Below are 13,349 nucleotides of genomic sequence, written 5' to 3'. Positions count from 1 at the left end.
TTGAATTTTGTCTGAGGCTATATACAATCCCTGTTGTGCCACAATATCCATTAACTCTTTTAACAATTTAGATTCATCAAAATCTGGGGCTGCTATCAATATATCATCCATATAATGATAGACTAAATAGGAAGGAAATTTATTCCTAAACAGTTGAAGAGCATTATCCACGAAATATTGACAAAGTGTAGGGGAATTAAGCATTCCCTGAGGCAACACTCACCAATGATATCGTTTTGTGGGCATGCTATTATTAAAAACTTCTCTTAAATCATGAAGGAAATGCCATTTCCCATTTTTCTTTTTTATAACAAAAACAGGAGTATTCCAAGGCTAGTAGAAACTTCTATATGACCAGCAGCCAATTGTTCTTGAACCAATTGTTGTAAAGCAGCAAGTTTTTCCCTTGATAATGGCCATTGTTCCACCCAAACCTGCTTAGAACAGAGCCATTTAAGAAGAAGAGCCATCATCAAGAATCAAATGGGCATTAAGAAGAGAAAAGATATCATGGCTCCAAATATTAGTATGAATATCTAGAATGTATGGTTGTAGGAAAAAAGACTTACCAGCAAACGTTGTAACATTAATTTCTTGAACACTGCCAAGCAGCTGTAGAACCTCCTATTCCCCACAATGAAGAAAGTTTTGTTTTTTGCCACTGTACTGGCCAATGTAAAGAGATGACAGTAACATCTGCTCCAGTATTCAATAACCCTTGAAATGGTTGTTTATTTGAGAAGAGAGAGGAGTTCAGCTGATGAAGTAAGCCTACAGATAAAAAAGTTGATCCAAATCCTGCATCTACACGATTACCTATACCAGGAGATGGATTTTCATATAGAAGAAGAAACAATTGAACAACAGAAGAATTACAAGGAAGAACTTGAGGAAGATTCACCCAAATCTGAATCATGATGATACCAATTAATCTGAATCTATTACACCAGGCACAACAAAACAGCCCTTTTTGTGTTCAGAAGAATGAGGCAAAATTAAGCCAACTAATCCTGAAGGAAGAAAACCTTTAAATTGAGATGGAACTATTTTAAGTTCTAAAGGAATTTTAAACTCAATTACCTCTTGAGTGATTAAATCAATCCCAACACTACCAGCTGTGGCTGGGGGGAGGGGGAGTGAGAAAGACTGCTGGAGCAGTCAGGTAATATTTGCTTCCAATCTTGAGGAAACATTGTATAACCATTTTTTATTCCTTCTACAACTCCTCTTGTAAAATTACCACTAATCCCATAGTCTGTAACTTCCTTTTTTAACTCTCCTAAGATCTGATAAGGCAGACCCTCCCATTCTGCTACTTGCAGTCCAAGCTGTGACCCCTGACCAGGATGATATTGTACTGGACAAACAGACACTAATTCTGCAAGTTCTGTTCCTGAGACAGAGGCATCTTTTTTACAGTTCTCAACCATTTTCTGAAAAGAAGACTGAACAATAGAGTCAGGAGGCTTTTGCCCTGTATCTGTATCAGGTGAAGAAGGAGGATAAATGACAACATTTGTATAACATGAAGGTAGAGGTGTTAAAAGAGAAAGTTCATTGTGACCAAATTTTTCAATTGCATATCTACATAAATGTCACACCTGCAAAACTTCTATTTCTGCTCTAGGTTCAGTATGCAATGTTTTCCCTATACATTCCCAATCAGTTAATTTTAAAGACCCCTCTTTTGAATACCATAAGCACTGAGCTGCAATCTCCTGGACCAGCCTTAAGAGATTTTTCTCTGGTACCTGAGTATTATTTTTCTTCAACAAATAGCCTAATTCATCTACATGCGTCCTTTGTTCCTCAGAAAGCGAAGACCCCATACTTACAGAAACCAATAATGTTGAGAAACCCCAAAGGGTTGAAGGTGCACCAAATCCTTGCCGGACGAAGTAAGAGGGTCCTTGTTCATGCGCCACTTGTTGTAATGACGAGGCAGTCAAGGTGTTTGATCATGATCACATGAATCATGATGAACTTTATTGGAGTCTAGTCTTACATTTATACACATTTTTAGTAATCCTCTAACATCCTATTTGTTCTGCTATTGCCTTGTACAGCTCCCCGGAATCCCATCTGGTCTCAGGGATTTATTGTTTTTCTGGTTCTCTATTGCTGATTTCAATTCAACCAAGTAATATCTTTGATTAATAATTCTTCCATTTCTTCCCCAATTGCTTTATCCTTCACTTCATCTAAATAGTTTCTTATTCTATCTTCGTTAACTTCTTCCTTTTTAAATAACTCTTGAAAATACTTATGGGCAATTTCTTTTTTCTGTTCTATCTCTTGTATATCCCCCTTTCCATCTATTAGCTGGTATATCAATCTCTTTTCTTTCCTCTTTTTTAGTCTATATGATAGCCATCTCCCTGGCTTATTAGCATGCTCAAAATAAGTTTGTCTAGTTATATTCAAATTTATAATCATTCTCTCTTGTTCAATTAAGTTCAATTTATGGTTAGTTATTATTATCTGATTTTGCAATTTTGAATCTTTTGGGGTACTCTGTAATAGAGTTTCTAATTCCTTAATTTTTTGCTGTAATTTGTTTTTCTGGGCGTATTTTTCCTTATTCCTCTTGGTGTTATAAGAGATTGTTATACCTCTTATTACTGCCTTCATTGTATCCCAAATGTTTTGTTTCGTAGTTGCTCCATTATCATTTTCCTTTAAGAAATAATTTAATTCCTCCTTGAGTTTGTTGGTGTATTCTTTTTCTCTTATTAACTGAGTATTTAACGTCCATCTTTTCTTGGGTTTTTCTCTATCCTTCCATATTATCTGAATTGGATTGTGATCTGCCCATGCGTTAGGTAAAATTTCAATCCCTTTTATCTCATTTGCTATTTCCCCATTCATCCATGCCATATCAATTCATGTCCATATTTGATGAGGATTTGAATAGAATGTAAATTGTTTTTTTCTCGGGATGTAATCTTCTCCATATATCAATCAAATTTAACTCCTTCATCATTTCCATACATATCTTGGGAAGTTCTTTCCCCACTTTGTTCTTCCCCCCATTACTGTGGTCTTTTTGATAATCAGCAATAGAATTAAAGTCTCCTATGATACAAATATTTCTTTTTTCCAATCCTACTATTTTTCCATAAAGATGCTTAAAAAACTCTTTTTGATCTCCGTTCAGGACGTAGATTACCACAAAGAGAATTGGGATGGCATTAATCCAGATCTGTAAAACCAGAGTTCTTCCCTCAGAATCCGACCATATTAAATCTGCTTTCAAATCCTCTTTAACATATACCGCAGTCCCTTTCTTTTTCCCCATGTCTGCTGGTGTGGTAAATAGCTTCCCTAATTTCGGATATTCTAGGTATTTTTCATCTGTTTTCTTTATACGAGTTTCTTGTAGGCATATTATATCAGCATTTTGTTTGATTAGTTTAGCTATTATCCTTTTCCTTTTTATCGTTGAGTTTAAACCATTTATATTAATTGATAGTAGTTTCTTTTCTTCTTCCATTTAATTAATTCTGTTTCGCTTTTCCTGGGGACTTCCGGTGGCAAGGCAAGGACGAAGAGAGGTGCAGAAGCCCGTCTGTGATTTCAGTTAATCTCTTTTTGTGGTTGGCGCAATCCTTTGAGAGTGACTTGGGTTGCAGTGTGGGGAAGGCAACCCCCCTGCAGCAAAGAGGAGCCCTCCAGAGCCCAACGAGCAAGAAACAGCCCCCTATCAATGGCAGCTCCGAAGTCTGGACTGCCACCAATGTAAAGAAGCGAGTGAGTGACAGTTTCTGAGATCATTGGGGAAGAGTGTGGCAGAGAAAATTAGCGGTGGAGAGGAGGATTGGAATGGCATAGACTTTTATAAGGCTCTTACAAGTGTCTGTCCGGAGCACTAAAAGAAAGCGGCCAAAAAGCAGATGCGAGGCAAGTGAAAGTGAAAGGGCTTGGCAGACAGAAGAGAGAGAGAGGACAATAACGAGTAAAAAGGGAAGTTTCCGAGGTTGGGAGACTAGCGGCTGGAAGGTGCCTGGAAGTTGTGGAGGATTTGGACTATCTCGTTTGATTTTTATTCTGAAAGACTTTATTAAAGCGGAGATGGGAAGAAGTTCAGAGCTAATGGAACAGAGGCTGTGTGGCACCACAGGCGATACTTAGAAACCCTGAGCTATTTTAACAATATAACTGATATAAACCACTTAACAGCACTTTAAGGAGCATACTGATCTAATTGAGGAGGTGGTTCCATCTGAAGAAAATCAGGAAAATTGAATTTAGGAACGCTAAGACAAAAAGTAAAAGTGGAAGCTTCCAAATGTGTGGAGATACCGTGTAATTGCAGTCACTACTCGGCATTTTTTACCTCCCCATTTCCAGTGCATTTGGAGTGAAACCTCTCAAACTTAGAAACGGAAAACTAAAAATTTACTTCAAAATTCCTTTCCCCCCTTTTTTTAACTCCCTTTTTTCTGTATACATTTGCTCAATTTTTTTTCTTCTTTTTTCCCCATCATCTGGTGCTATGATGAACTATCTCTCCTTTATTCTCTCTTTATAATGATTATAAATATGTATACTGGGGAAAGGAAAATTGATTGTTGTAACTGATTGTTAAATAATTGAATTAATTGATTTAATTGATTAATTAATAATAGTGATAGTTATACTTTGATTAGATATATAGGGAAAATAGTAAGAACATTAAATATTTTTTAATTAATAATTATAGGATTTTATGTATTAATTTATAATTTATTGTGTGATCACAATTAATCCACTTGGGGATGAATGTAATACTGTTTGTGTTTAAGAATATTTAAAATAAGATTAGATAAATACACACATTTATTTATAATATTTAAATATTATTGGATATTATATATATGTATGTATGTATGTATGTATGTATGTATGTATGTATGTGAAGTTATGTATAGAGGCTGAGCATAGACCTTACAAAATTATATATGTGATTTAGAATTTGGATTTAAAATAATACAGTGATAATATTTTTATATATAAGTACTTATACTCCAGTAACCAGTTAAGAGCACAGCTATCCAGAAGATAGATAGATTAAGTAATTAGATACCGGTCAATCCTAATACAGAGAGTTTATCACAGAATGTCAATTTGGGATAATATAATTAATATAGTACAACAGAAACAAATCTTAAAAGAAATGACTTCCACAACAACTACAGCTCTGAAAACTGGAAGAAAGGTCACCCTGACGTTAACAACTACGTCGGCAACAGCTTCGCCCATGGCACAAAAAAAAACCATAGAAGAAACATTATCAGTGGAGAAACAAGCTAACATCTCGAATGCCAACATCCAATCAATTTTGCTGACTTTACATTTTACATTTTTTATAGTTCAAATTCCAGGGTGCCTTATGTTGTTGCTTTTTCTGTTCGACCCAGTCAGCCAAAACTTTCTCTTCTTATCTTCCTCCTGCACATTCTTTTCCGGTCAAGTTCTTCTTTGAGGTGGCCATTTCTGACCACCGCTGCAACCGCCTTCGGGAAAGGGAATAATGGCCAGCTGGGGAGGAGAGATGCGGCTCTCCTCGACCCTGCTGGTGATCTCCCCCCTCTTCACCACCTCTACGGGGTGCCTTAGCCCCCAAACCAGCCGTCTCGGGGCGCTCCAGTGGCGAGCATGGATCAAAACTGCGCATGATTGCAGATTTCGGTCCATCGCCGAAGAAGCTCAAATCGGAAATCCACCAATCCATGTTTTGTTGCTTACATTGCTAAGGTAATTTTTGATTGTTTTGATATACTTTCAGTAAACTTTCACTATAATGATATCATGCCACTAGCTAAAGAACAATCCTCAGCTGAGAAGATCAAGAAGAAATAAGATCAGACACATTTTTTTTTAGTCCTAGCAACATTAATATGCTGGCATCCAGACCACTGGTCGTTGAATCCTTTGTGATTCAAGCCTTGAATCAGAGAAATGCTACATCCATAAAACATGTGAAGAGAACAAAAATTGGTTAGGTAGGACATGTCTATTCAGGAGCAGTATGAAGCTGCAAATCCTTATTAGGATTCAGTCAAAGGCTGAAAATGTCCTCTATTTAAGGGCCTGTCTCTGTATAAATTGGTGATAGAAATATTTTTCATCACTACTTTAAACTATAGAAAGTTTTCATTGTAATTAATTTTTCCTGTGAAACTTTAAAAAAAAACTTCAACCCCTTCTTGTATATGATGATGGATGTTGGCTTGCTTTGTGAAATTTGGCTACCATTTGAAATTCAATTCCTAGGGGTGATTAGCTACAAATTTGCTGATTTGAATTTTTACATCTGTGGTATATCAAGTATATATCCTGGTTTTCTTTTCCCTATAACTAGAAAGTAATAATAGAAACATATACTATTCTGGTACATTTCTTGGGTGGAAATGTAGACAGGCAGCTCTATTTTGTAGAACTTTTATTACAATTGTTCTTTGCATCCTATTAATTTTTGCAGACTTGTTTAAAAGAAGGAAGGAATGCAGAAATAAATGGAGTTTTAAAGCTGATACGTTGCAAATGTGGAAGTATCATTAATTCTCACTTGCTTCAGTCTGATTATTCATTAATAATGGTTTAAAATTTCACATTCATTCTGTCTGATGCAGGCATGGTGATATGTTTTTGCAACAGAACAACACAGTATGCAAATTAATTGCTTTTCACTCAGCGAGGTAAAAACTCTCAGAAGTAGACAATTAATTGCATTGGAAATTAGAGGTGCAACTGAAAATAAAGTTCATCACAGTCAAGTGGCAACTAACCTTTCCCCAATTTATAAAACAAAAACATCCCATAAGTGTAATAAAACAAATACTGGCTTTGAAAAAGTTATGTGGCAAATAAAAATGCATTTATCCACGTGTTTGTTAAATCACTTGATAATATGAAGCACTTCCAAATTGTAGTTTTACTGCTTTACTACTCTGTTTCCCAATGGACTGTCATATATCCAATTTATTTTAAAATGCCTGCATACATTCATATATCATTTTTTAAAGTAGTCAGATTTATACTACTCAGTATGACATAAACATGGAAAGTTAAACTTGTCGGATAAATATACTTTTGAGTATTTTATAGTTATGATAAATAGGTTTGGCATTTTTGCAGCAAACACTTGAACAGTTCTATAACTAGAGAATGTTAATAGAGCCACATGTACATCTTGTATTTTAACAGTACATTTCTATCTAGAAAAGTGGCTCTATGTTCAAAATAGATTGCTTCAGTGAAAGTGGACCTGATGGATTACAGTATATAACCTGACCACAGGAGCATCAGCTGACAGTATCTGGAGCCACTGGTGTTCAGTAATTTACATGATGCTTACTGTATAAAGCTGTACATTACAACTCTAATCATTTGGACTTAATTCAGTAGAATATTCTATTATTTTTAGCACTGATCATTATATTTTTTAATTCTGAACCAAGGTATTACCATGTATTCACCCATTTTAATGTATGGGCTATGGAATGTGCAGCAAGGGTATGAAATTATACATGATAAAGCCTAAAATACAGACATTTTATCTTTATTCATTCTTTTCTTCTCTGTAGATTGGTTACTGATTTGCTCAGATTGTTCCATTCAGAAGATTTTAAGTTGCTTACAAAACTGTGTTTTCAGTAGTAGGATTAAAAAAGTCAACCACAGTTAGAAGACATTTGCATATAACTGCTCCCATATTATCACATTACCTTCCCTTCTGTCCTCTCACCAAAGGCTTTCTGGAACAGCTAGGTTTACAAGGCTTTTCATAAAAATAACAGGGGGGCACCCATATACCCAGGGAGCTGATCAAAAGCAAGGTCCCTGAAAATGACATTCCTTCAATGGCAGAATTCTACATAAATCTTTGTGATTTCCCAGATGGGCAGATTCTTCCTTGAGCTGGGGCTAATCCTTATCTCTCTCTCAATGCAACAATCACCCTTAATTGCACTTGGAAGCTAATTGGCAGCCAATCCCATTATGAAAATAGTTGGCTTCCAAATCCATAGCCACTTCATCTTGTGCAATTTGGTCTAAATTTGCATTCTCCTAATAGTTACCAAGCACCAGGACAGGACCTAAGCTACATCTCCTGTCTGGTCAGAATGGTTATTTATAACTGGGTATCATCTCCATATTTATTATTTCCCATAAGTTTTATGTAGATGAGACCCAGGACCAAATCCAAACCTTGACTTCTGACCATTACCACTGACTGCAAGCAATGACTACTCCATTCAAGAATGAGGAGAACTACTGCAGCACAATGCCACCATTCCTAATCCTTGCCTGATAATGGTACTGAATGCAGCTGAAATATTCAGCAGTACCAGGAAGAGTCACTCTTGTGTAGATGACCTTGGTGAAATGAAAACTTCATATCCAGGTTTCACCAAGGTCATCTGCTAGAGTGACAAACACAGTTTCCATTCATAGCCAGATCTGAATTCTGAAAATTATTCAGAATAGCCAGAATGAGGGAGGCTTTTTGATAATTAAGCATACTCTCACTTCATTAAAGTCAATGGAAGCCTCATCCCCATTAACAATTATTTGTACTCTGCTGTCTGTCAGATCCTTACAGGCAAAGAATTAATTTACAAGTGATGCAGCTAGCACTGTCTAATTCCTTAGGAACCATAGGCTCAAACTGATCCAAAGTAACCTTGCAAGATAAAGCCTCTGGGATCCACACGAGTGGCCCCTAGCTAATGGTATTTCAGGTAATATGTGGGATGTCTCAACTCTACTTTATGCATTTGCCTTAAGTAAATTTACTGATGACAATTAAGGATGAATTCAATATTTACTTGATCAGCATTACTCTCATTCTGACTAGCAAATTAGCACCCTGTTTTAAAGGGGGAAATCAATGAAATGTATGTTTTCAAAACTCTTGTGCTGCAATAAACATGCCATTGTGAAATAGCAATTTTCTCATCTACAAATAAAATGATGTTATCTCAAGAACATGAAATACAAATAGGCATTCTCATCTCTTTTATTTACAGGAGCTGCAAAGAATCAATCCTCCTTACTGTTATTCAGCCTTATCCTGTAAGTAGCACTATTTTTTTTTAAAAAAAGTTTCCAAGCAACATTTATTGCTTTTCTCTTCTTATTCTTGCTTTTTCTTATCTGCATAATCAAAAGCACAAGTGAAATATGAGTTGTATTTTCTAAGATAAATCAAATTAAGACATACTATTCTAGGCAAAAGTGGAACAGTACATTAGTAATTGAAAAGATGGATATTTTCCAACATGCACGAACTTCGTTCTTAAAGACAAAGAGGCTGAATATTGTTCAGGGGTTTTTTAATTGTCAAAGTTATAAACCAGTCTTTTCCCTTTTTGTTTCAATTATTATAATTCTAATATAATATGTACTTAAAACAATTAGTCCCTTTTAATAATTTAAACAATACAGCCAAAAGATGAACAGAGGTAGATGGAAGCATTTTGTAATGACTCATCAGTACTTACATTACAATAATATGGTTAAACTGTGTTATTGTAATGTAGGTACTGATGAGTCAGTACAAAATTCTTGCATCTACCTCTGTTTGTCTTTTGGCTGTATTGTTTAAATAATATATATTATGATAGAGAAACACCTTTATTACATTTTTGGTTGATTTTAATCCGTAAGGGTTTTTTTAGAGCAATAGGGTATTATTCCTTCTGAGCTAGCTCCAGGAGACTAAAATCCTAGCTAAACATTTAATAAGAAATACTGTAAAGCAAAAATGACACTGCAATTAGTGGTGGGGACTGTTTATCTGCAGGCGAGTGGTCCACAATTTAAAAGATTTTTATTCCACTATTTATATAAAATAAGTTTAAATATTTCTGCCCTTCATAAAAACCATGGAATGGAAGCTTGTGAGAGAATTGCAGAAAGCTAAATGTCTGGATATGTATCATTTTCGATTTTCAGAACATCAGATCTACCCAAGTTGCAATACAGTGACATCCTTAGGTGCTGTGCCATTTCTGATCATGAAATAAAATGCTGGATTTGTTTTGGATTCTTTAGATTTACTGTATTTAAGTGCTGAGCATATTTTTTTCCTTATGGAAATTTAAGAACACTATGAAAAAAAGAGTAATTTTAATACTGCAAGGAAAACATCAAAAGAAACTTGGACCACAGACCCGATTATGTAAAATTTTCCTGAATGAGTAATATCATATCTTTCTAGTCTACCATTATCACACTATTTAAAATGAAACATTCTTCTATACTTATTTTTCCCAGGTAACTAAGGCCAGCAGAAGGAAATAAATCAAATATGCATTGAATTACTGCGAAAGTATAGATCTGTTTGTGGCTTGTTTGTGACTTGTTCCTTTACTTTCTGTTGTAGCAAAATAATTCAGTTAATAATTAAAATAAAGATAAAAATTAAAATTAATGGGCATTGGAATTAAATTAATATTATGTTCATATCAGAAGCTTTATTTCCCACTTATTATTAATGAACAACATCTGGGTACTTTGATGACCTGTTTATATTGCTAAACTTAGTCAGAATGGAATGTTGTAAATTTTGTTCTTGGCCTAAAGCTTGCTTGGATAGTATTTTTTATCACGGCATTCATTGTGTATTTATTTCAGAGAACTAGAATGCTGACACATTACTCAAATTGACCTGTTATTTGATTTTAAAAGCTAAGATACTTCACTGTGTTACAAACTAAGTATCAAACTGAGTTGTCATATGTTGCCAATAGGTATTTATTATATTAACATCATTCATTACTCAGTGCTTCATAGATTAGTGAAATCAGCTCTGTGTGGTAGTGTAAGGTGTTTAAAAATCCAAATTACTCTACTGAGCTTTTCTTCAATACAAGCCATTTGCAAAACATGGTAAAAGCAACAATAAAATCCTCACATTTTTCAGCATCTATAGATTAACATGCAGTTTTTTTAAAAAAAAAATCAGATTAGTGCCTGCAAGGAATAGTAATTTAATTATTTCATTCTGATCTGTCCTTTCCTAAATCTTTTCAAGTAATCATAAATAGGTAAGACTTTTAGCATAAAATTATGAATTCGTTCAAAGAGGTTATGAAATAATTGCTAATTGGATCCAGACCTGAGTTACCTTGACATTGGTCTTCTCTTGAACCTTATTGGAATTCTTTTGTGATCTAAACCTGTTTTAGATAGCTTATTTGTTTATTTTATTTATTTAAAATATTTTCATAGCCTTTATCCTTTCAGACAACTCTGGGCAGCTCCCAATAAAATCATTTTAAAAACTGTGAAACACACCGAGTTAAAACATTAAATAACAAAACTGATAACCTCTGTTTTAGTTCCTGATAGTCTGGCTAAAACAAAAGTTTAGTGAGTCCTATCTGTTTGTCCAATCCAATGACTCCTTTGGTGGAATATGCCAAGTGTGATACTCTTCCAGATTTCTTTGTAATCTTTGTATTTATTACTGAATTTAATAATACACATGATCTACCAGGACCAGTAAGGATTAGGAGATATTTAGTAATATAGTGGGACTCCATGTTATGCCTTCCATTTTTATTTTTGTACAGGCGGGGAGGTGGATGGGAAGTATGGCACTTCTCTTAAGAATGGAACAAAAAAATAAACCAACCTCAAAATATGCTGAATCACACAGTGAAAGTATTAGATAAGGTATCCAGTCAATTAACAAAAAATAACACCCAATACATTGGAATTATACAGGCACACATCAGTTTAGATAAGGGAGAGAACATTCCCAAGTAACTTTGGTGTACCACAATATTTGCCTAGTGGTTTAATGGGATGTATGCATTTGTGTACATATATAGAGAGAGATTTATATACATACATATTTATATGCATATCTGCATTTATATATACATTCAAATGTCCAAGTTGATTAGCTCAGTAATCACACATAAAAGAGCAACAATCATATAGCCTTTAGGAGTGCTAGTTAAAGTAGATGCACAAGTTGTTCTGACCCAGCCTTAGCAGAAGCAAGAAACAGACTCCTTGTCAAGAAAAACCCCTCTTTATTTACCTTTTGTGAATTAATTGCATTCACCCACTGAAAAGTCCAGGCAATATTCTTTCAAAGAGTTAACTGCAGTAACAGTCCTTATCCCAGCTGTGAGCTCCCAGCCAAAAGGCTGAAAATTAAGTTCTGGCAAGCAGTCTCTGTGGCACGAAATACAATGAGCAAAATCTTCAGAAATACAAACTCTTGTCTCCTACAGCAACCACTCCCCTTTCCTTCTATTTATTCCCCAGCCAGGGAGGGGCCATTCAGCATCCACGTGTGCTTTGCTTCCCGAGTCGACTCCTTGTCCTCCTCTCCTAACAGCTCTGTGCATCTGAAACAGACCCTAGCTGTTCTTCCTCCTCACTCATATCAGCCTCCAAAGGCAGCTGCCTCTCCGGTGGCTGGAAAATGTCAGGTGGTCCTGACTCTATCTCTATGTCTGATGCAGACCATCCATCAGAGCCTTCCCCAACTGGCTCCAGAACTGGCCCAAGTTCCTCCCCAACCTCCTCATTGTCCGAATCTGGTGGGCCACAACACAAGTGTGCCAACCACATCCCTCAAAACCCACCTGCTGAGCCAACAGTATCAGAATTGTAGTAGAGAGAAAAAGAATACAAGAGACTATTGGTAAAGTTAATGGTGGGAGGGAAAAGCTATTGTCACCAATATAACAATATTTTAGATCTGAGAATTATTTGGGGCTGCTCTTTTCTGAACTGAAGACTGCATCATCTTTATTATTTAAGATATAATATTAATTAAAATATAATCCCAATTTGTTCTATAAAGCAAATACATAAGGAATATGGGATAGGAATAAAGCTATACAGCTTTGATAGTATGGGATATTATATAAAGCTTGAGTTTATGCTTTGTTAAAACTAGATACGTAAACAGCATTAAAGCATACTAGATGTACATTGAATATAATTCATTTACTGTCTGTTAGTTTAGTTTTGCTTCATTCATTTTCACTATAAGCAAAGCCAAATATTCCTCTTTTGTGGTTCTGATGTATCCAATAAATCATTCATAGGTTAATTTGAATGCCATCTATACTAATAAGAAAATGTGTTAGGAGCTTAATCATTTGAAGCAGTTTAAAGCTTCACTTTTGTGGGAATTATTTGATTATTACAAACAATTGTTTTGTAAATAGGTTACAACTACAATGGCCTTTTTAAAAAGTTTAAGCATATTGCCAATCAGATAATTTCTCTATTGTGCTATGTATTTAGATTCAGAGATAAATTTGAATTATTGACCTGGTAAAATGTAATTCTGGATAACTATGAAGGTCTTTCAGGGGATGAAACAGTAGTAT

At 35.1% G+C, this 13,349-nt stretch overlaps 1 protein-coding gene across 6 annotated transcripts in view; it reads left to right on the top strand.

The window, feature by feature from the left end:
• FRMPD4 (FERM and PDZ domain containing 4) overlaps positions 1-13,349 on the top strand; it is a 197,481-nt gene that overhangs the window by 159,756 nt on the left and 24,376 nt on the right. For all 6 annotated transcript variants that reach the window (XM_087938333.1, XM_087938334.1, XM_026714290.2 and 3 more), the window contains one exon: positions 9,015-9,060. In XM_087938333.1, coding sequence (XP_087794459.1) covers positions 9,015-9,060 — 46 coding nt within the window. The remainder of the gene's footprint in view (positions 1-9,014; positions 9,061-13,349) is intronic.

Source organism: Pseudonaja textilis, chromosome 8, assembly GCF_049901715.1.
Source record: "Pseudonaja textilis isolate UNSWEBS1 chromosome 8, rPseTex1.2, whole genome shotgun sequence".
Classification (NCBI taxonomy): Eukaryota; Metazoa; Chordata; class Lepidosauria; order Squamata; family Elapidae; genus Pseudonaja; species Pseudonaja textilis.
The sequence above is the reverse complement of the archived record's forward strand: the minus strand, read 5'-3'. Positions and strand labels throughout refer to the sequence as shown.